Raw genomic sequence first — 25,100 nt, forward strand, 5'->3', positions numbered from 1 at the left:
GTTTTTGAAGTTTTTTTTGTTGAAGAATTGCCACTTTTAGGTCTGTAATCGCGTGACCAGAGAGATTGAAGTGTTCTCCGACTGGTTTATGAATGTTATAATTCTTGACATCTGATTTGTGTCCATTTATTCTTTTACGTAGAGACTGTCCAGTTTGGCCAATGTACATGGCAGAAGGGCATTGCTGGCACATGATGGCATATATTACATTGGTAGATGTGCAGGTGAACGAGCCTCTGCTAATGTGGCCGATGTGATTAGGCCCTATGATGGTGTCCCCTGAATAGATACGTGGACACAATTGGCAACGGGCTTTGTTGCAAGGATAGGTTCCTGGGTTAGTGGTTCTGTTGTGTGGTGTGCGGTTGCTGGTGAGTATTTGCTTCAGGTTTGGGGGCTGTCTGTAAGCAAGGTCTGGCCTGTCTCCCAAGATCTGTGAGAGTGATGGCTCGTCCTTCAGGATAGGTTGTAAATCCTTGATGATGCGTTAGAGAGGTTTTAGTTGGGGGCTAAAGGTGATGGCTAGTGGCGTTCTGTTATTTTCTTTGTTGGGCCTGTCCTGCAGTAGGTAACTTCTGGGTACTCTTCTGGCTCTGTCAATCAGTTTCTTCACTTCAGCAGGTGGGTATTGTAGTTGTAAGAACGCTTGATAGAGATCTTGTAGGTGTCAGTCTCTGTCTGAGGGGTTGGAGCAAATGCGATAGTATCGCAGAGCTTGGCTGTAGAAAATGGATCCTGTGGTGTGGTCTGGATGAAAGCTAGAGGCATGTAGGTAGACATAGCGGTCAGTAGCTTTCCGGTATAGGGTGGTGTTCATGTGACCATCGCTTATTAGCACCGTAGTGTCCAGGAAGTGGATCTCTTGCGTGGACCAGTTCAGGCTGAGATGGATGGTGGGATGGAAATTGTTGAAATCATGGCGAAATTCCTCAAGGGCTTCTTTTCCATGGGTCCAGATGATGAAGATGTCATCAACGTAGCGCAAACAGAGTAGGGGCATTAGGAGACGAGAGCTGAGGAAGCGTTGTTCTAAGTCAGCCATAAAAATGTTGGCATACTGTGGGGCCATGCGGGTACCCATAGCAGTGCCGCTGATTTGAAGGTATACATTGTCCCCAAATGTGAAATAGTTATGGGTGAGGACAAAGTCACAAAGTTCGGCCACTAGGTTTGCTGTGACATTATCGGGGACACTGTTCCTGACAGCTTGTAGTCCATCTTTGTGTGGAATGTTGGTGTAGAGGCTTCTACATCCATAGTGGCTAGGATGGTGTTTTCAGGAAGATCACCGATGGATTGTAGTTTCCTCAGGAAGTCAGTGGTGTCTCGAAGATAGCTGGGAGTGCTGGTAGCGTAGGGCCTGAGGAGGGAGTCTACATAGCCAGACAATCCTGCTGTCAGGGTGCCAATGCCTGAGATGATGGGGCGTCCAGGATTTCCAGGTTTATGGATCTTGGGTAGCAGATAGAATACCCCTGGTCGGGGTTCCAGGGGTGTGTCTGTGCGGCTTTGTTCTTGTGCTTTTTCAGGGAGTTTGAGCAAATGGTGTAGTTTCTTTCGGTAACCCTCAGTGGGATCAGAGGGTAATGGCTTGTAGAAAGTGGTGTTGGAGAGCTGCCTAGCAGCCTCTTGTTCATATTCCAACCTATTCATGATGACGACAGCACCTCCTTTGTCAGCCTTTTTGATTATGACGCCAGAGATGTTTCTGAGGTTGTGGATGGCATTGTGTTCCGCACGGCTGAGGTTATGGGGCAAGTGATGCTGCTTTTCCACAATTTCAGCCCATGCACGTCGGCGGAAGCACTCTATGTAGAAGTCCAGTCTGTTGTTTCGATCTTCAGGAGCAGTCCACCCAGAATCCTTCTTTTTGTAGTCTTGGTAGGAAGGTCTCTGTGGGTTAGTATGCTGTTCAGAGGTGTGTTGGAAATATTCCCTGAGTCGAAGATGTCGAAAATAGGATTCTAGGTCACCACAGAACTGTATCATGTTCGTGGAGGTGGAGGGGCAGAAGGAGAGGCCCTGAGATAGGACAGATTCTTCTGCTGGGCTAAGAGTACATTCAAAAACCAGTCGGAGAACACTTCAATCTCTTTGGTCACTCGATTGCAGACCTAAAAGTGGCAATTCTTCAACAAAAAAAACTTAAAAAAGAGACTCCAACGAGAGACTGCTGAATTGGAATTAATTTAAAAACTGGATACAATTAACTTAGGCTTGAATAAAGACTGGGAGTGGATGGGTTATTACACAAAGTAAAACTATTTCCCCAAGTTTATTCCCCCCCCCTACTGTTCCTCAGATGTTCTTGTCAACAGCCGGAAATGGCCCACCTTGATTATCACTATAAAAGGTTCCCCCCCCCACCCCCCTCCCGCTCTTCTGCTGGTAATAGCTCACCTTACCTGATCACTCTCGTTACAGTGTGTATGGTAACACCCATTGTTTCATGTTCTCTGTGTGTATAAATCTCCCCACTGTATTTTCCACTGAATGCATCCGATGAAGTGAGCTGTAGCTCACGAAAGCTTATGCTCTAATAAATTTGTTAGTCTCTAAGGTGCCACAAGTCCTCCTTTTCTTTTTGCGGATACAGACTAACACGGCTGCTACTCTGCTACAATTTAAGGCTCTTTCAATCAAATAGGAAACACAAGGAAAGCTAACAATTTAATATTGAAGGCACTGCAGTATACCTTCAGAGCAGAATACAATTTGATGACATTACACAAAGGGTATTAGCTATTAAAAAGATAATTGTGTAGATAAAGACAGGAGAAGCAGGATTAATTTAGTCAGTCATCTCCCTCAGATTCTTTCAGATGCTTAATGGCAAGCCAAACTTTCTTTACTTTTCCTTAACAGCTACTAATTTATTTTTTCAAAAGACTGTGGTTGTAGTCCACATCAGAAAGTATGTTTCCCCACATCCAGTCACTGAAATTGTGCAGCAAAATTCACTCCCTAGTTGAAAGAGTTAACTAGAGGTTTATTCTGTCACACTTCAGTGGCCTTGTCAGTCAGCAAACTCCTTGTGGTCCCATCTAAAACATCTTCTCAATATATGGGAATCTCAGCTGGCACAGAGGTGTCATAACCAGCTCTAACACAAGACCCCCTTCATCTGGCCCCGGGCTCACAGACCTATAGAATTTAAGGCCAGAAGAGATGGACATCATCATCTCGTCTAATCTCCTGTACATCACAGAATCTTACCCACCGACTGCTGTAACAGACCCATAGTTGAGTTACTGAAGTTCTCAAAATGATTTAAAGACTTCCTGTTACAGAGAAGCCACCATATACTCTAGCTTAAATCGGCAAGAGACCCGTGCCCCAGGCTGCAGAGAAAGGCAAAATCCCACAGGGTCTCTGCCAATCTGACCATGGGGAAAATTCTTTCCCAACCCCAAACATGGTGATCAGCTGGACCCTGGGCATGTCGGCAAGACCAACCAGCCAGACACCTGGGAAAGAATTCCATGTAGTAACCCAGAGCCCTCCCCATCTAGTGTCCTGTCTCTGGTTGTTGCGGATATTTGCTACTAGCAGTCACAGATGGGCCACATGCCACTGTAGGCAGGCTCATCCCTCCATAAACTTACCAAGCACAGTTTTGAAACTTGGGTTTTTTGGTCCCATTGCTCCCCTTGGAAGGCTGTTTTCGAACTTCACTCTCCCTTTGTCTAATTTCAAGCCTAAACTTATTGATGGCAGTTTATATCCATTTGTTCTTGTGTCAACATTGGCGCTTAACTTAAATAACTCCTCTCCCTCCCTGGTATTTATCCCTCTAATGTATTTATAGAGCAGTCATATCTCCCCGCAGCCTTCATTTGGTTAGGCTAAACAAGCCAAGTTCCTAGAGTCTCCTCTCAAAGTACTTTTCCATTCCTCTGATCATCCTAGTAGCCCTTCTCAGGGACAGGGAAGGAGCATGCCCAGAGCACAGTGTATTCTGGCTATCCTCTGCTAGTGTAAAATCCTTTGGCAGCTCACATCTACACTGGAGCTGGTGCAGATTTACCCTCAGAATTAATGAGCTGTAACAAGTTCCCGACAGACCCCGTTCTGTGCTTCAGTAAAAGGAAACAGCACAGCAGAGAATCTGGGTCAATGTGCACTCAACACAGTCCTTGTAGAAATGTTAAAATCACCTGTATTTAATATCTTCCACAGAATGATGACAGACACATGAATTTACACTTCCAATGAGCTAGACACAGAGTTCAATGGCTTATGTGAATAAAGGTACATATTATATTTTCCATATACCATAGTTTAAAGGGCATTAGAAAATGTTTATAGGTATATCTACACTGCATCTGGGAGGGAGCCTCCTAGTCCGGGTCCACAAACTCACACTAGCAGGGCTTTGCTACCATACTAAAAATAGCTGTGTAGACATGGTTTGATGTTGCAAATCAGGCTGTCATTCAGGCTCTCAAGCCCCCCCAAGATCCAGCCTGAGTAGCAACATCAAAGCAACATCTACACAGCTGTTTTAGCATGCTAAGCCCCACTACTGCAAGTTTGTGGAGTCATGCTTGGAGGCTCCCTCCGAGATGCAGGGTAGATATACCCTAAATGGTTCTAGATTAACAATATCCCTTTACACTTACATGATGTGTGCTATGTAAACCTCTTTGTATAATAGGTTGCTACTCTGAAACCTGACATTGGTGTGTGTGTACGTACTACCAAAGCAAAATAATTATTAAAAATAACCCATGTAAATTACAAAAGTCAGTTACAGCAACCTGTACCGAAATCATCATTACCTTCTACAGAATCCCTAGGGTCTTCATCCTTATCTTCTGTTCCATCGCTGGATTTTAAAAATAAAATATCAAAGAATTAATAGATACCCAGTACATTCACGATGGATGGAGCCAATCCTAAGAATCAGTGATGAGTGTTAAAGAGAAAAGGAACATGATCATGAAAAAGCATCTTTGCTTCTTACACCATTTCATGTTGTAATTGGGTTTGTTAACAAGTTCCCAAGGTTTAAAAAAAAAAAAAAAACTAAAAGAAATCCTATCTTAACATGAAAAAATATTCTAAGGGATTTTAAAAAGGAAAAAAACATGTTGCTACTTTTAAGCCAGAAACTTTTTTAGCTTCAATACAAAAAAAAAAAAAAAAAAGCTCATTGCATTCTTTCAGTTTATATTATTCATATTAAAGACCCCACTATAAAACAATTTAAAAAGTTTTCATAAGCTGAAGCAAAAGAAAAAACAAAACAGAAATCCTGTAGGAAGCAAGCTGTCGTTTGCATGACAAAGTAAATGAACGACTTATAGACTAGCAAAGCAGAACATGCACAAAAGGTTTTTTTCATTTTGCAATTAGACATTTGCATTTTAGCACAGCAGAATTTATCCATTCAGTATGAACTCATTGTCATGATTAAGTGAAAAAAGCATGTTGATAATGTATAAGATTAGCACATAAATTGTATCCCTCGTCTTCAAAAGTGATGATTTCATGCATTAATTATGAGGAACCTATCTGTTTAAATTTCTGGACTCGACCAACCTGTCTGATGTTGGAAAGGATAAATTCTCCTCATACATATCTCCTTCTAAACCAAGACTGCTCCAGCTACTGCTGTTACCATTACTGGCAGGGGAAGAAGAGAACAGAGCTGAACTAGAAAAGAACAATAGCTCAAACTAGAACCTTTATTTTCCTCAAAGCTGCTTTGTCAAGATATTTGATGTACAAGCACTGCAATTTCCTAAGTAGGTTTGCTGGAACAGAATATAAGCATGACCATCAGGACTGTTCAGAATAGTAAACTGCACAATCATGAAATCTGGTGAGCGCTATAAACAGGTGACAAGATTAATTTGTAATCACACTCATTTTCCAAGTCACTGTTTACAGTAATTCTGTCCTTGGGCCCAAATCTACAGATCTTTATTTGTGCAAATAGTCTCATTGATTTCAACAGGACTACTCACAGGTCACAATGTAAGTGTATGCATATAAAATATTAGGCAAGAGCTTGTACAAGTATACACTGTGAAGAAGGCTTCACAATAAAAATATTTTGTAAATCTCATTCCAAAACCCCAGCAGTGATCTACAACAGGTCTGATTAGCAGGAAAAGTTTAGAATTGAAAAATAATTAAATATGCAGAAAATATTTTATTTCATCAGAACTATAAAATTCTTTACAGGTGACTTTTTAAAAATTGCTCTTTATTCTTTAGAACACTTCTAAAACATGACTTCTTGCTTTGCTGCAAGGTTCTATTTCACTAGTAGCTGGAGATCCATTCCACAGACAGATTGAATTTATTTTTATGTTTCTACGCAGGACAGGGCTAAATTGGGTAAATCACCACCCTAAAACAAAGAGGTGAATGCTAATTTAACTTGAATGCCTGGAGCCCTCCAATATATTTTTAAAAAATGTTGCAGACCTCTGATTCAGCCAGTTTGGTGCATTTAACTAGAACATGCTGTGTTTTAGTATGTCTGTTCACTATTCCAATAAAGAAAAACAAAAGCAGCGATTTCTAGAGTCTACAAAGAAAGCAATTAAGTTCTAAAATTGCAGCAAACCAAATAAAATGGCACAGCTTTAAAAAAAATTCTCAAATTCACAGAAGTATTCAATATGCAATTACTACAGTAACATGGATAATTACAATACTACACAAACTAATTATTATACAGGCAGTTGTGAAAATATTTCTCAAGCAGCAGTGTGCTATACAATATGTGAACATTTTCATTTCTATATATACAAAAAAAATTGAAGTTTTTAGTTCTGAATTACAAATATAGCATTCCACAGCACAACCATTAAATATAGTTTATTCAGATGACTGCTTTACATATACATATAGCACCTTTCATCTAGAAATTCTGAAGTGTAACTAAAAGACAAACAGAAACTAAAAGAGATCAGTAAAAAGTTACTAGGTTCTCAGTCAGATTGTAAAAGAAAAAAAGTATGATGCTTGGAATCTAATAGAATTATCTTGTACATAATACTGCTCTGATTATGCAGCAGCTTTATAAATTTTCAATGAGCCGCACTAACGTTTGAATTACTCAAACTAGGTACTCAGCCACTTGGCTAGACTGTATAGTAGCAAAGTATCCGTTTTCTTGTAAAGTGAATTTTGTGTTGTTGCTAGATGCTAGATCCCTGGAGAATGAAGTCATCTATCCACAGAATATGCAGTGAACAGAAAGGATTATTATAAGGTTTCTGCACACTGCCCTCACCCATGACTGATAGAGAAACCCATGGAATAAGTAAAACTTGCTGGTCTGTCAAGTAAGTGTCTTTTGTATTATGTACATGTAGATGCTTAACTAAAAGCTACCAACCACCTTTACAAAGGCTATTGCATTAGAATTATCCCGGGTCATGTTCGCTACAGTAAATTGGAGATATAAGGCTTTGTAACCAATTACTACTCTTTTAAGGCATCCTGTCTCCTAAAGCTGGATGCCCATTCCTGCATCTTCACAGGATCTGCATTATTCCAATCTCTCTTCAATCCAAAAGCTGAACAAACCTCTCTAAATCCCATCAAGATAAGTATATATACTGTCAGAAGATTGTTTAAGAGTCACTACACAGAATATACTCTTCTCATGGAAAATATTTAAGAGGAAAGCAAGACACGCTGGACAGGACTGCAACAGCTTGAGGTGCAGATGCTTTGCTCTGGGTAATTCATCCTCTGCATCAGTATCTAAACCAATAAAAATTATGAATCTAGCGCTTACAGTTATGACGATAACTAAATATAGGCTTGGCAGGATTCAATATAAATCAATAGATGTCTGTAAACATCAACTTCAGCTAAAATACTGAAATTGATGAAAAATATCCATTGGTAACAGTCAGAGTGAGTGCAGCCTCCCCAGTGTACCTGGTGCTGCAGGAATTGAGAGTCATCAGCCCTGCAGCAGCACAGAGAGCCCTCTGCAGCTCCGCAGTCATGGCCCTGCTCACCCTCTAGCAAGGAGCGTGACATTGTTGCCAGGTAGGAACTGTTCAGCAGCAACCTGAACAGCTCGTCCTCCTCCTTACAGACCTGGCCAGGGAGTCTCTGCTGTACCGGGCCAGGACACAGCCTCCTCTGCACCTTGTACCCCAGTGTCTTGGGCCCCTCAACTGTACAGGGAGCCCCCTGCAGCTCTGCTGTCAGTGCTGGGCATGCCCTAAAGCTCTGCCCGAACCCTAACCCGAACACTACCCGACATAATTTCCCCAACAGTGAGTAATAGTCAAAATTGGAAAAAAATAAAAATAAAACTGATATTACTTACTGAAATGGCAAAAATAAATAAATAAATAAATAAAAGAAATTGAGTTTTGCCAAGCCTAACTAAACGTAACCTGTGCATTGATACTGTCTACTCAGTTCTGTAGACAGCCTGACATCTATCCATTTCTTCCACACGGAAGATTATGTCTGAACGTCTACTTCCAGTTCAGTTTCAGAACTGATTGAATGTTCGTATAAGAACTGGCAAAGAATCCTGTGGCACCTTATAGACTAACAAATGTATTGGAGCATAAGCTTTCGTGGGTGAATACCCACTTCGTCGGATGCATGTAGTGGAAATTTCCAGAGGCAGGTATAAATATGCAAGCAAGAATCAGGCTATGGATAACGAGGTTAGTTCAATCAGGGAGGATGAGGCCCTCTTCTAGCAGCTGAGGTGTGAACACCAAGGGAGGAGAAACTGCTTTTGTAGTTGGCTAGCCATTCACAGTCTTTGTTTAATCCTCAGCTGATGGTGTCAAATTTGCAAATGAACTGAAGCTCAGCAGTTTCTCTTTGAAGCCTGGTCCTGAAGTTTTTCTGCTGCAGGATGGCTACCTTTTAGAATTGAAATCTAATCACAAGTCACAAAGCAAAACGTATGAACCACCCAACTGAATGGATAAAAACTCTTGGCACTGGAAGACAGTTTACAAACGTCAAAAGGAAAACACATTTTAAGTAAGGCAGTAGGGAGATAGCCTCTATTTATGGTTGTGCTTTGCTTTCTGAATGTGCTGGGAAACAGGTCTATTGCTTCTTTAGAAGATCAATGATAAAAGTTATATACTGGGGTCTTTTTAAATTTGGATGAATATTAGTGATACTGATAACTGTTCACAGTGCTACTGAACCGTACTATATCAGCACTATGGATAGAAATCAGTTCTACAAGTACCTACAATGCCAAAGATAGTGTCAGCCAGACTACCACACATAATCTTTGATGATGTGTGACTTACTGGTACAGCAAGTAGCTATAAAAGAAAAAGCAGTTTAGCACTAGGTCTGAATGTCCTGAAGTGATATGGTCTATATATGACCAATAGAGAGGTTTTTAACAGGTGGCTTCAATGATGAAACAGAAAAAGGAGTGAATTGCTGTGTCTGTAAAGTAGATCTCCCTAGCCATACATCTGTTCAGGGCCGGCTCAAGCTTTTTTGCCACCCCAAGCCAAAAAAAAAAAAAAAACAATGACCAAAAACGGTGGCGAGAGAACCGCCAAAGCGCTACCCCAATATTGGCCAAAATGCCGCCCCTTCACAGGGGCCGCCCCAGGCACGTGCTTCCTTAGCCGCTGCCTGGAGCCGGCCCTGCATCTGTTAATCCTTTCAGTGGCAGAGTGAAGAATTCAGAGCTCTGAAAGAGAGGGAGCTACAGAATGCTGCTGCCACAAAAGGGCTTTTATTTCAGTGTACTTTGAATAGGGAATGTATGAAAAATCAAGTCTAAATAAAAGTAGACCCAACCAGTCCATCTTACCACATCGGTGGGCGGGGGAGGAAGGGGGAGAATAGATGCATATTTAGATAAATAAATTCAGAGCAAAGGAAAGTCACTTACCACTTCTATTTAGGAGATATTTGGGGATGATGGGACGTGACTTAATTGATGGGATGGAGGGCTGTCTGTCTATAAAATGTTTCACAGGGGAGCTTAGAAGCAAGATAGAGGAAATGGAATCCAATGAAACCTGTTTACTAAAACTTTACAAAAAACTATTGCAGCAAAGACTATTAAGAATGATTAAAGCACACTCTGCTGTTCAAAGTAATCTGTTTCAACACAAAAACCAGATATTTGATGCAAAACTAATATGTAAATATGCAGAATTAACTTTAGTGTTACGTGCCTCAGGCTAATCAATTCAGCTCCTTACTCAAAACAATACAGTAGCTACAAAAACATCAGTGTGGTGTATATTTTGCCATCATGTGGACCAATGAAAAAACAGTTACCTACCTTTTTGTAACTGCTGTTCTTCGAGATGTGCTGCTCATGTCCATACCATTCTAGGTGTGCGTGCGCGCCCACGTGCACAGTCGTCAGAGATTTTTGCCGTAACGTAGGGTCAGCTGTAATGCCCCCTGGAGTCCCATGCTCATGAGTCGGTATATCAGGCACCGCTGGCCTTACGCCCTCTCAGTTCCTTCTTACCGGCAACTCCGACAGAGGGACAGGAGGGTGGGTAATGGAATGGACATGAGCAACACATCTTGAAGAACAACAGTTACGAAAAGGTATGTAACCAAATGTTCTGCTCTTCAAAAATAAACTTTAACCTATTCTACACTATGAAAAATAGTCAATTATTTTGACTAGTTCAATAAATATTAATATTGTCCATCGCCTTCCATGCTAACTGAAAACTGACTGCAGGAAACAATCACCTATAAGCAAATGTTAGGAGCATATGAATTAGATGCTACTAGAAAACAAAATACTTTAAAATGTTGCTTTTACTCTTTATTTCCAACTCCCTGAATATTTGTTTCTTTGTATTTTGACTTCACACACTTAAGCATCCAAATTCTGCTTTTAGTTCCACCCATGCATTCTCAGAGAATTACATGGTATTGTATAACTATCACTTAGGGCAGACTGTGTTACTGAATTAACACATTGATCCAGAAACATAATGTAAAGCAAATGCAAGAAAATACTTCAAAGGTTTAAGTGAGATGTTTCACTTTAGTACATAAATATGGTGATCATAATATTTTCGTAGCAGAAAGTGTATTAATTCTAGATCATTTGAACCAATTTCTAAAATACATTTAACTCTATTCTTCGTTATGTTTAAAGCATAAGTTGCAAAGATATATTTCCAGAACATATCTGTACCTACGACAGCAAGGAGCATAGCACTGAATTCATTCTGTATGATTGACAAGTCAAACTCCTCATTCTTTAACCTACTGCTTGCAAAAGTTAGAACAGCAAATCTCAACACAATCTTCAACGATGGGGGAAAAGTATGATTTTTTAGCCTGTTCTATTTCCTCTTCACTACAGATAAGATTCACAGTCAGCAATGCACCCAACATGCATGCCCCAACTGAACATAAACAGAGGAATCTTTTCAAAATATTAATTATGAGGAACTAAATCTGTCAGTAACAAAATTACCAAATCCTCCCTGAAAATTGAATTAACGTAAGAACGGCCATGCTGGGTCAGACCAAAGGTCCATCTAGCCCAGTATCCTGTCTTCCGACAGTGACCAATGCTAGGTGCCCCAGAAGGAATGAACAGAACAGGTAATCATCAAGTGCTCCAACCCCTGTCACTCATTCCCAGCTTCTGGCAAACAGAGATTAGGGACACCATCCCTGCCCATCCTGGCTAAGAGCCACTGATGGACCTATCCTCCATGAATTTATCTAGTTCTTTTTTGAACTCTGTTATAGTCTTGGCCTTCACAACATCCTCTGGAAAGGAGTTCCACTGGCTGACTGTGCATTGTGTGAAGAAATACTTCCTTTTGTTTGTTTTAAACCCGCTGCCTATTAATTTCATTTGGGCATCCCTAGTTCTCGTGTTATGAGAAGGAGTAAATAACACTTCCTTATTTACTTTCTCCACACCAGTCATGATTTTATAGACCTCTATCATATTCCCCCCTTAGTCATCTCTTTTCCAAGCTGAAAAGCCCCCATCTTATTAATCTCTCCTCATACGGCAGGCGTTCCATACCCCTAATAATTCTTCTTGCCCTTTTCTGAACCTTTTCCAATTCCAATATATATTTTTTGAGACAGGGCAACCACATCTGCACACAGTATTCAAGATATGGGTGTACCATGGATTTATATAGAGGAAATATGATATTTTCTGTCTTTATTATCTATCCCTTTCTTAATGATTCCCAGCATTCTGTTTGCTTTTTTGACTGCTGCTGCAGTGGTTGTTTTCAGAGAACTATCCACAGTGACTCCAAGATCTCTTTCTTGAGTGGTAACCGCTAATTTAGACCCCATCATTTTATATGTATAGTTGGGATTATGTTTTCCAATGTGCATTACTTTGCATTTATTAACATTGAATTTCATCTGCCATTTTGATGCCCAGTCACCCAGTTTTGAGAGATCCTTTTGTAGCTCTTTGCAGTCCGCTTGGGACTTAACTATCTTTAGAGTTCTCTATCATCTGCAAATTTTGCCACTTCACTGTTTACCCCTTTTTCCAGATCATTTATGGATATGTTAAATAGGACTGGGTCCAGTACAGACCCCTAGGGGACACCACTATTTACCTCTCTCCATTCTGAAAACAGACCATTTATTCCTACCCTTTGTTTCCTATCTTTTAACCAGCTACCAATCCATGAGAGAACCTTCCCTCTTATCCCATGACTGCTTACTTTGCTTAAGAGCCTTTGGTGAGGGATCTTGACAAAGGCTTTTTGAAAATCTAAATACACTATATCCACTGGATAGCCCTTGTCGACATGCTTGTTGACCCACTCAAAGAATTCTAGGAGATTGGTGAGGCGCGATTTCCCTTCACAAAAACCATGTTGACTCTTCTCCAGCAAATTATGTTCATTTATGTGTCTGACAATTTTGTTCTTTACTATAGTTTCAACCAGTTTGGCCGGTACTGAAGTCAGGCTTACCTGCCTATAATTGCTGGGGTCACCTCTGGAGCCCTTTTAAAAAAGTGGCATCACATTAGCTATCCTCCGGTCATTTGGTACAGAAGATGATTTAAATGATAAGTTACAGACTACAGTTAGTAGTCCTGCAATTTTACATTTGAGTTCCTTCAGAACTCTTGGGTGAATACCATCTGATCCTGGTGACTTATTACTATTTAGTTTATCAAATTTGTTCCAAAACCTTCTCTAATGATACCTCAATCTGGGACAGTTCCTCAGATTTGTCACCTAAAAAGAATGGCTCAGAGGTTTGGGAATCTCCCTCACACCCTCAACTGTGAAGACCAACGCAAATAATTCATTTAGTTTCTCTGCAATGGCTTTATTGTCCTTATTGTCCTTGAATGCTCCTTTAGCATCTAGATTGTCCAGTGGCCCCACTGGTTGTTTAGCAGGCTTCCTGCTTCTGATGTACTTAAAAAAATGTTTGTTGTTACTTTTTGAGTCTTTGGCTAGCTGTTCTTCAAGTTCTTTTTTGGCCTTCCTAATTATATCTTTACACTTCATTTGCCAGAGTTTATGCTTCTTTCTATTTTCCTCATTAGGATTTAACTTCCACTTTTAAAGGATGCCTTTTTCCCTCTCACTGCTTCTTTTACTTTGTTGTTTAGCCATGGTGGCTCTTTTTTAGTTCTCTTACTATGTTTTTTAATTTGGGCTATACATTTAAGCTGAGCCTCTATTATGGGGTCTTTAAAAAGTTTCCGTGCATCCTGCAGGGATTTCAGTTTTGGTGCTGTACCTTTTAATTTCTGTTTAACTAACCTCCTCATTTTTAAAAAGAAAAGGAGTACTTGTGGCACCTTAGCGACTAACAAATTTATCTGAGCATAAGCTTTCGTGAGCTACAGCTCACCTCATCAGATGCATGCAGTGGAAAATACAGTGGGGAGATTCTATATACACAGAGAACATGAAAAAATGGGTGTTACTGAACACACTGTAACAAGAGTGATCAGGTAAGGTGGACTATTATCATAGAATATCAGGGTTGGAAGGGACCTCAGGAGGTCATCTAGTCCAACCCCCTGCTCAAAGCAGGAGCAATCCCCAACTAAATCTATTACCAGCAGGAGAGAAAAAAAAAAACCCACCCATTGTTTCATGTTCTGTGTATATAAAATTTCCCCACTGTATTTTCCACTGCATGCATCCGATGAAGTGAGCTGTAGCTCACGAAAGCTTATGCTCAAATAAATTTGTTAGTCTCTAAGGTGCCGCAAATACTCCTTTTCTTTTTGCGAATACAGACTAACACAGCTGCTACTCTGAAACGCCTCATTTTTGTGTAGTTCCCCTTTCTGAAATTAAATGCTACAGTGTTGGGCCACTGTGGTGTTTTTCCCTCCACAGGGGTGTTAAATTTATTTATATTATGGTCACTATTACCAAGCGGTACAGCTATATTCACCTCTTGGACCTGATCCTGTGCTCCACTTAGGACTAAATCAAGAATTGCCTCTCCTCTTGTGGGTTCCAGGACTAGCTGCTCCAAGAAACAGTCATTTAAGGTGTCAAGAAACTTTATCTCTGCATCCTGTCCTGAGGGGATATGAACCCAGTCTATACGGGGATAGTTGAAATCCCCCATTATTATTGAGTTATTTATTTTAATAGCCTCTCTAATCTCCCTGAGCATTTCATAGTCACTATCACCATCCTGGTCAGTGGTCGGTAATATATCCCTACTCCCATATTCTTATTATTCGATCATGGAATTACTATCCATAGAGATTCTATGGTGCAGTTTGGTTCATTTAAGATTTTTACTTCATTTGATTCTATGCTTTCTTTCACATAGAGTGCCACTCCCACACCAGCACCTGTTCTGTCCTTCCGACATATTTTGTACCCTGGTATTACTGTGTCCCATTGATTATCCTCATTCCACCAAGCTTCTGAGATTAATTATGAGTTTGGTGCTCTAATGTATTATATAGGTTGAACCTCTCTAGTCCAGCACCCTCGGGACCTGATCAGTGTCAAACTAGAGAATTTGCCGAACCATGGGAGGTCAACACAGAGTTCCAGTGGGTCTCCACAGGCGTGGGAAGTAGTAAATTATCTGTTTTCAGAAGCTCACAACTTTCTGGAAAATATTTCTTTCCAGCTGAAATTTTACATGCATAGGTTAGCCCCAACCTACAGATGGAGTTCTAAGGGAAGTTTGAAGAGGGAAAAAAAAAAAGTTCCCCTTCTTATACGTTATGAAAGGTGAAAAAAACCTCATACTTTCCCCAAATTTAAGTACCCTGAGATATACTTTTGCTCTTACAACTAAAACAAAACAAAAAAACCAGATAAAACTATGATATGAAATGTTCATGTTAACTAGTCCTCAGTAAGGATGAAACCCTTACGTTATTGTTACAAAAATTAAGTCAATTATATACTGTGACAAAGCTCTGTCCTTGCCTCTGTGGGTCCCGCGTTTCCTGGCGGATTTCGCTAGCCTCAGAGGCTCACTGTGACCCTCCACGTAACCCTTCTTTCTCTAGAGACAAGGGTCACAGTCTACTGAACCACTTTCATCATAATCCAGCAAGGGAGGTGAGGAGAAGTTATCCTTCCTTGCACAGTGTCTGTTGTCTCCCAGTCTCAGTGATTAATCAGGGGGCAAAGGTGGGAGGGGGGAGCCCGGGCCCACCCTCTACTCCGGGCTCCAGCCCAGGGACCCTAATAGTATCAGCTATGGTAGCTGACCTTTTAGAAACATGACATGTACAATTCCCTGGGCTACTTCCCCCACAGCAGCCCTCACTTCCTCAAGCTCCACTTCACCCTTACCTCAGGGGCCTCCTTCCTTGTGCCTGATACGGTGTGTACTACTCAGCCTCTCCAACAGCGCAACTTCCTTCCACAGCTCCTGACATGCACACCCACCTGACTGACTGGGAGGCTTTTAACTAGTTTCAGCCAGCCCCTGATTGGCTTCAGGTGTCCGAATCAACCTAGCCGTCTCCCTGCCTTCTGGAAAGTTCTTAATTGGCCCCAGGTGTCTTAATTGACCTGGAGCAGCTTCCATTTCACTTAACCTGATACCAGGGATTTGTTTAGCCTGGAGCTAATATATCTATCTCCCAATACTTTTCTATAGCCATCTGGCCTTGCCCCGTCACAATACATGTACAGTGGAAATTTTTACTAATGTTGGAGCTACTATACTAACTGAAGCTCTACATTAACATACTAATTAGTATCTTTGCAGATAAAATGGATTCTCTACTGAAATCTTAATTCTCCTGTGGAGCAAATGAGCTCTGCAGGAGGGAGCCTCTATCCTGAAGAGTTTATAAATCAGTGTAAGGGTCAGTTTTATAACTGAGCAACAGAGCTTATAAGCAATAAAGGTTATAAGCTCTCCAAGCTCAATAATTTTCCTTTGAAAGAATTTATAAATTCAATCAACAAATCCAATGGATGTGTAAGCTCTTCAAGCCTTACATGCTATGAATTTTTCTTGGGTTTTTTGTTTGGTTTCTTCTGTTTTGGGGCTGGTTATTTGTTTGTTTATTTTTGGTAAAAACAGGCAAATTAAAATACAAAACCTTGATGATCAAGAACTTAAGCATTAAAAATTAAGAAAATAAAAAAGTTACTGTATTCATGTTATCCATGCCATGTTAGATATACATTGCATTTAGCACTCCTATGTTGCTTTTAAAATTAGTATATTAATATACTGTCATTAAATACATACAATACTTAGATTATACTCATGGCGTGTCAACATTATTATAAAAACTGTAACTTGATTTCTTGCCATGAGAGTTTAAAATTCATATCGTAACTATTAATATACAATTTGTATAGGTATGAATGTGAATTCACACTAGAAAAATCCCCTTCTGAAGGGCAACACTGATTTAAACATAATAATGCTGAAGCCAATTTTAGTGAAAAAGCATCTTTCTGATGAAAGAGAGAAAACTAAACCAGCTCAACATACATTGAGGTGATTGTGTAAGCAGATAAAAGTGTTTACAGTTACCTGTCACTGAGGTGAAGAAAACTGCTGCTCTCATCAGGATGCTCATCTTCAAAGCTTAGATTGGACCAGCTGCCAGTGCTATCATCACCAATACTGAGACTCATCTGCTGGCTAACTACAGATTCAGCTGAGTGAAATCCTTCTCTTCCCATAGAACTAAACAAAAATTAAGATGACAGCATTACTGGTGGTATATTTCACATTGTTCTGCAAAAATTCACTTAGCCTAATTTAATGATTCTTCAGAGGTATTAAGTCTCCTGCAAAGCAGGGGACATTTGTCAGCTGACTCAACTATTCCCTTTTGGATTTACAATTCTCAGAGACTATATATTACACTTTTGTAAGGAGATTCAAGTCTGGGAGCACCACTTAGGACCATCTTTCACTGGGGAAGTACTACTTGGGTAGTAGCATGGACACAAGCCCTAATTTGAAAAACTAGTTTGTAGCATTCCAGCATTGGCATAGCAGTTCAGTCTTGTAGACGTCACATTTACTACAGTGACTACACCTACACAGGGAGGACCTGGCATCTTTGGGCTTGTCTGCAATACAAAATGTTAGCTAAAATTTCCCAGTGTTGCTCTGACCAATTCAGCTCCATCAGGGCTAACACAGTCACTGGCATTTTAAGCACCCTGTCATACAGAACTGCACAAGGGTAGACAACATGATGCTTAAAATGCCACCTATAGCCCTCTCTATATTAGAAAAAAATGTCCTAGCGTAGTCTCCCTGTTTCAGAAAAAATAGGCATATCCATTTATTTATAGACTTTTCCCGTCTGCACAAGAAACCTGAAAAATCTAGACTTTCAATACCTAGAACCAAATCAAGTGAGCAGGCTTCATTTGCATTAAAGCTATTTCTAAAACCCTTCATCAGGTCCATTCTAACAACACAAGAAAACTGTGGTCATTTTGCAAAGTGGTTCAGTCTGAAAATTTGCCTGGCAAGTGCATATAAACTACTCTTAGGGACATATTGTGGCTGCCCATGTGCAGCTGTTCTATGGCTAGAGGGTACAGAAAGTCCTATCTGCTCACTACTCCTTCCAAGGAAAAGTTGTAATACGACTGCTGTGTTCACAAAGTACAAAGATGACCACGATTGCACTACAGGCAACACTTCACATTTTAAATGGGGTATCTGGTTCTGAGGTGTGGCAAGAGTCCTTTTCCACAACATTAGCTAGTACCATTATGTGAGTGCTAGGAGGCAAAAGGTTGCTGTGAGAAGCATATTCGTCATTTGTACTTACTACACAGTATAAAAAGTGTGTGTCTGACACACTTTTTATACTGTGTAGTAAGTACAAATGATGAATATGCTTCTCACAGCAACCTTTGGAGTCCGTATATCTTATAGAGCCATAATGTCTCCCTCTGACACTACTGGACTGGTGCACAGCTGCTTCCCCAATCCATCATTCCCTTTGACTCTCAGCACCATAATTAAACTTGAAGCTTTACATGAAGTTTTGATTAAAACGCTGCATTTCTGAACCTCTTGCTGAAAACTGACATTTCTGACATCAACAGTATAAGAACTCAAGAGCACTTTATTTATAAGGTATATTCTCATTTAATATTACATGTATTCTGAATAAGGATTCCAAACAACATAAGTACAAGGGCCAAGAAATGTGAATTCTCAGTCTTCTATCTTTATATGCTACAGGGAACTTTTAGTGGAAGGTCTATACTAGAAGGCAATCAAAAAAAGGAGAGGAAAATTTCCTTGAGTTTTGGTAGCAGTTCTGTGAGAGAATGAAACATCTCTCTTTTAGAATATAAGCTCTTCAGGGCAGAGACCATAATTTATTATGTGTTTATACACATAATTTTGCCTTGAAAAACTGGGAGTAACCTGGTTGGAGCCATTAGGCACCACCACACTATGTTAACATATCCAGGTATTTACATTATACATTACCACACCATTTAGAGTCAAGCAAATAAAACAGTTTATTACCAAGGAGATCCCACTCCAAGGCTATGATGAGAGAAATACATTGCTACTATTACTCAGTGAAAAACTACGCTGAAGAGCTATGTCTTGCACTTGGACATGAAAATGGTGTTATTTGAAGTCACTCTGATCTTTGTAAAGTCTATTTTCATTAAGAACTAATTGTTAATGTACCTTCTCATTTACTAATTCAACCACATTCTATGCCATCTTCTATCAAGATATTTAAAGATATTCATTTCTTTCAATATACCTAAAAAATATGGTATATAGTTTAAGGACTTGTAATACATTAGTCCTTATCAGCAATGTAGCAAGAGCCTGCAAACCAGTTTCTAGACTGTCTGCTTTAATAATCCTTTATCAACTAAAATCATATATAAAAATAAAATCATTTTTATTTAATATTTATTTCATATTTCTATTTTCAAATATACACAGTTTTTTTTCTTCCAGAAATTAACACAGTGTTAAAGTGCAATTACAATCAAAACAGACTATGTAAAAGACAACACCTACTTAATGTAATACATTTGCTCTTGGTGTGCACTGCAGGTCACAGATTCTGTAAGTCAGTACTTCAGAGCTAATGCAGCTATAGACAGAATTGGATTATACTGTGGCTCACAGATCAACTGAATTGTCAACTAAATTCCAATAATTTATATCACTGATAAAACACTATGATCAGGACATTAGAGAAAAATTACAGAATCCCATTTACCAGAGTCACCCATCAGAGCATAGGTATATTCTGAAGTAGGCTATAAACTGGTTTGTACTGAGCTCCTGTAACTGACAAGATTATTATTAAAAAATTCCAAACATAATTCCGAATTTAAAATTATATTTTCAGAATGTAATTGTGGCAAACAGTGCTTCTGACCATATAAATGTTCAGATTAATGAATTAAGCAGAGTGGGTGCTGTTTTCTGGTAACAACAGCAAGAGAATAAGAGCGAGAGAATGTAATGTTACCTTATGTTAACAGCCTGACCAATATTAGTCATAGCTGAAGTCATTATTTCTGTAGTGAGGCTTTCTGCAAAGCTGACTCCACCGTGTCCAATACCACTATCAGCTGCCAGACTTGTGTTACTCAGCTCTCTCTCTGCTTTCTCAACAGCCGAACCAACCACCTTCTCAGAAAATACTGTCTTCTGTTCCATGTCAATGTGAATTTTAGGAATATCAAGATGAAAAATTCTTGATTTTTGACAGACACCACCCAACCCTGAATTGGGGATCTGCCTGATTCTAGGGAGGGACTCTTGTCCAGGCAGGTGAGGAGATGAACTTCCAGTACAACATTGATATTCCTTCATACTACAGTATCTGCAGGCTGTTTCAGAAAATGGAGACAACTTTTCTGTGTAAGTGAATCTATCCCCATTTTTCCTGTTTTCAGCAGGTTGGAGAACAGCAGACTCCAAACTCATTTCTAAGGTGTCATCCACTACTTTTCTGGCATACTCTTCTATAGCTTGAATGATGCCTTCTCGGTAGCCATATTCATTTAAACTGCCTGTACTATGATATAGTTTATGTTTTTGTGAGAAAGGAAGAACTGTTTTAGAAAGTGTTGTTTTAAGGAGGTCCCCTGAGGCGTCATCAAATTTAGATTTTCTATACAGACAGGAATCTGTTAAGGATTTTGGCAAGCAAATGGCTGACATTTTCAGTTTTCTTCTGACATCACATGTTATATGATGAGCAAGGGATTCAGAAAAATGTAACAACTCTGTACCTTCAGTTCTGTGTACATTGTTTATTTCACAGGCTTGGCCACCACACCTATGAACACTACTTTTCATTTGCCATTTTGTATCCATATCTTTGTTCAATATTTTGAACAGCTCATGCCTACCATTTACCTGTGTTTTCTGTACAGGAAATATTCTTCTGTTGTATGTCAGTTTGATTTTCCTGGCAGCTTGTTGTAAGCCTGATTTTATAGATCTGTAAGCAAGTCTACTAGCATACTGATCCATTATTAACTCACTGTTGCCACCTTCCCTTTTCAGAACTCGAATGATGTGATCTGCATATTCATCGGTCACACTCTCGCAGCTTGGATACCTGGAAGTCAGACCTGTTGTTCCTAAACTCTGAGGTAAAGGAAGTACGGATGAATCTACCTCTCTGGACCACTGGTTTACTACCGGACACCACCTCTCTTTTGATCTACAGTCTCTATCATCTTTTCTGAGAGAAAGACAATCTACATGACAGTTAACCCTCTTCAACCTCAGCAGCTTGCAATGTCTTGATTTTATCATCTTCTTAGCCTCATGGATAACCTTTCCAGCCATATCACCTGCATAATTCCACAACGAATGTAAAGTTTCTTCTGGGATATTTATAAAGGCAGTATACCCACATATTTTGTTTTGTGCTTTTAACTGGTAGTGTCTGTCAGCTTCTCTTTTAATTGTTTTATCATCTAAATGGGAAGCAGCCATTTCAGTTGCCACAGAAATGATATGACCAGCCAAATGATCAGCATACTGTACTGTTTTCTCTGAATGTTCAGTTTTCTCCACAAGCATTTCAGAGTGTTCTTCGTCTTCACTGCTTTCAACTTCTTCAGAAAGTGATCGCATGAGTTTCAGCATAAACTCTTCCTTTTCCAAGGAATCATGTTCAGTTGCAGATAAGGCAGCAGCAGATGAGTTATAAGGTGTAGAAGGTGGTGTCATAGGTGCAAACTCCTTTGCTAATTCTCCCTTGAGTTTCTTGGTTAGCTTCCTTAGGTTCCGTTCAGAACTAGTCTGAGATGGTACTAAAGGAGTTGGTGGTGGTGTATCAGGTACTGCACAGACATTTCCATCTCTGACGCTTGATTTATCTTCCACCTGCAAAGAATCTTCACAGCCAAACATCACCAAAGAAAGGTTACTTGCATGTAGAAAACAGCTCTCCTGCCCAAAAGCTGAAGGACCTGGCGTTGTTTTTTGCATATCATGTGTTTTCAATGGTTTACTTTGGGATTTTATTGAACAGCTTCCTGAATCAGTAAACTCTTCTACATTACACCTAGCAAGAGTCACAGTGGGACAAGGAGGTGGAGTGCTTGAAGAAAATCTACGTACTTCATGTCCTTTACGTTCCTGAACACAATCTGTAGGTACTGAAAGTAAACACTGAGCAGAGTCATCTGAAGTAACAAGAAATTTAGGTAGGTTATTCAGAGGCAACTGTTGCAGTTCCACAATTACAGGAACAAAGCTGTGTTTCTCAGATTCTTGTTTCTTTACTGCACTACTCAGTTCTTTTTTACAGTTATCTGTGTTCGTCTGTAAGCCTCCATTACATTCTACAGTCTCACTTGTGTGGGAGAATGTAGATTTAGTTTCATCTACAGACTGTTTTACAATATACTTGGACAAATGATCAGCAAAAGTATTCTTACGGATATCTCCACCAACACACTGCCAACGAGGTGTTTTTCTAGTTACAAAATCTGTATATTCCTCCACTGTTCTGGTAATCCTGGATGAAGTTATTGCTTCATAAGCCTCATTTACTATCATATCTAACATTGTTCCAGAGAAACTGTTGATGCTTGTTGGTCCAGTTGTTAATTCTGAAATATTATTCGCTCCAAGATTATTGTTTGTTGGTGTGAAATCATTCTGGTTACAAAAACATTGCACACTATTTTCAGTACTTTCACTGTGATCTGCAGTAAGGTAAATATTTCTAAGAGAAGCCACTTCCTCTTCTCTCTTTTTTGTTGTAAAATATGGCTGTGTAGAGTCTTTGTACACTTTCAGACTGCCATCTGGTGTCAGACAAGTCCATACTTTTGCCTTATGAACATCAGATGAAGTCTGATGCTGGCAAAGTGCTGTTCCAGCTAAGGGCACTGGTATTGAACTTACAACACCAGAAGTACAAAACAAGGCTTGTTGTACAGTATATTCTTTTCCAGTTTCTTGTATTGGATTCAATGCTAAAAGTGCACTATCATGAAAATTAGGAAAAGCAGGGGTAGTCTGTGTTGACTGCAATGTACTTTCTGCACTTACATATTTTATGTTGTCCATGGAAACACTAATTGCTGCTTGCGTTGTGAAGGTCACATCAACCTGGGATAATTCAATGAAAGCTTCCTGAATGACGGATTCAGACAGATCTTTAGCATATGATCTCACCACTTTGTCTTCATAATCAAAGGCCCAATCCTGTGCAGTGGTTGGTGTTGATGGATGTGAAAACTGGCAAACTTCCATGATTCCCTCAAAAATAAGTTCCTCAGTGAGATCTGCTGCAAATTTTGCAACTGTGTTAGTAAATATTTGTTTCTTTATATATCGCAGTTCTTTTAAAGCACTTGTTATAGCTTCACTGACCAAAAAGCTTGCTAGTCCATTAATTGCACGTTCCTTCAGTGATAAGGCTCGCCGCCTTCCAATCTCATAAAAAGCCATTTGAAAGACTGAAGAAGTCAATCTAGCAGCCAAGTGACACAGTGCATTGGTGCATGAAGAAACTCCTTTTTGTAAGTCTTTAAATGCACTACCAAAACTTTTTTCAACCAGTTCTGTTGCAAATTTTTGTATGCTGTCTTTAATCATTAGTGATTTGTGTTTAGATTTAACTTTCTTATCTGCCTCTTTTTCAGAAGTTTTCCTCTGGAATTCTACAATTTGACCTTTTTCCTCTTTTGAGACAATCCTATTAAGACTGGAAATGTTTTCAACATGTTTCTGTAGCGATGTAGACTGAGAATGAAAAACAGAACCCAGTATTTCAAATGAAACATTGTTTACATAATCTGAATATTCACTATAAAGTGTATCATGATTTTGATTAAGCCCATCTCCATTGATATCCATCCGACAAAGACATTCAGTTGAAGCACAGCTCCCCAGTGGGCTGAAAGCTGATGATCTTATAGGGCTGAACAAACCTCCATTGTCTTCTCCTGTTTTCACTGGCCGAGGGGAGTCTGGAACATCAAAGAGGCTGCTATAGGGTGATTCTGGTTTACGAGGAGTTGGCTTCCTTACGTTGGCTGGAAGAGTGGGACGATCAGACTTGAATTTTTGAGGATTTAGAATACAATTATTATTAGTAGTTTTAGAATACAACTGTTCAAGGGCAATCTTTCTCTTCTGGGGTTGATTACCAAGGATGGGATCCCTTATAAGTTTATAAGTACTTTCCAGAGTCTGTTCCAGTTCATCAAACTGATCAAAACTATCAAAAAATTCACTTACTTCTGAGTCTGAGTCCTCTATACCATCTTTCACTACTGGAATTTTTGGTAGCTGAAGTTTTGCCTTCAAGCTTTTTTGATACCCTTCTTCATCTAAGAAGATAACAGGGCTAGGGCTGGAACAATCTGACTCAGATGATTCAGCAGGAGAGGAAGAAAACAATGTTTTATGCAAAACATTAACACGTTGATCAGAAGAATTATATGGCTTGTAAAAACTCCTCTGTATCCAAGGATCAGAAATAGAGGTTGTGACTGAATTCTTTACAGATGAGGACAGTTCTTTAAGTCCCAAGATATTTATCAGAGAAGCAGAAGATTTGGCAGATGATTTTCGATGCCCAGAGCTAACAATGATCTTTGAGTCAATAGCTTCTAAACAATGAGCAGGGATGGTCTGTGAAGCAGCATCCCGGTGGTTCTGAGTAGTATAGGTTGTGCCTAAAAAGAAAAAGAAAATACTTTAAAAATAAAAGAGACTAAAATAGCAAACTGGGTAATTGATTTTGACAGCAATATCTGGGATTTGTAATTGTTACAATAGGTTAGAGGGTCTTTTAAGACTAGAGAAAATTTTAAAGAATAAAGTATTCCATAAGCACTTTATTATGTCAGTGATAGTTCTCCTACTACTGCAGGTCGTCTTCTTAGCAAATGCGCAATGTGCCTCAGGTGGCACATGGCCAGGATTCATCACAGAATTTGGTCCACTGGTTGGATCATTAGCTTCCCCAGCCCAGGCTGGGTACTGATGAGGAGTGCGAAGTGAATAGGACTAAGAGCTCTTGCCTTCATATCACAGATTCTACTTTTTCTGGATCTGACACGGAGTCAAAACCTTTGCTTTATGTCATTCTGCTGCTGTGGAAAGAATGGTGAAATCTCCAATTATTCTGGGTTTTTTTGTTTGTTTGGTTTTTAAGGGGTCTTGTATGACAGTAA

General features: G+C 39.7%; 1 protein-coding gene across 4 annotated transcripts in view; it reads right to left on the bottom strand.

The window, feature by feature from the left end:
* AKAP11 (A-kinase anchoring protein 11) overlaps positions 1-25,100 on the bottom strand; it is a 63,974-nt gene that overhangs the window by 10,123 nt on the left and 28,751 nt on the right. For 3 of the 4 annotated variants that reach the window (XM_074961365.1, XM_074961374.1, XM_074961392.1), the window contains 4 exons: positions 19,913-24,599; positions 16,960-17,115; positions 5,545-5,658; positions 4,782-4,828 (listed from right to left, as the gene is read on the bottom strand). In XM_074961365.1, the coding sequence (XP_074817466.1) occupies positions 4,782-4,828; positions 5,545-5,658; positions 16,960-17,115; positions 19,913-24,599 (5,004 nt within the window). The remainder of the gene's footprint in view (positions 1-4,781; positions 4,829-5,544; positions 5,659-16,959; positions 17,116-19,912; positions 24,600-25,100) is intronic. The other variant, XM_074961384.1, reaches the window with a different exon arrangement.

The sequence above is a fragment of the Natator depressus genome, chromosome 1 (assembly GCF_965152275.1).
Source record: "Natator depressus isolate rNatDep1 chromosome 1, rNatDep2.hap1, whole genome shotgun sequence".
Lineage (NCBI taxonomy): Eukaryota > Metazoa > Chordata > Testudines > Cheloniidae > Natator > Natator depressus.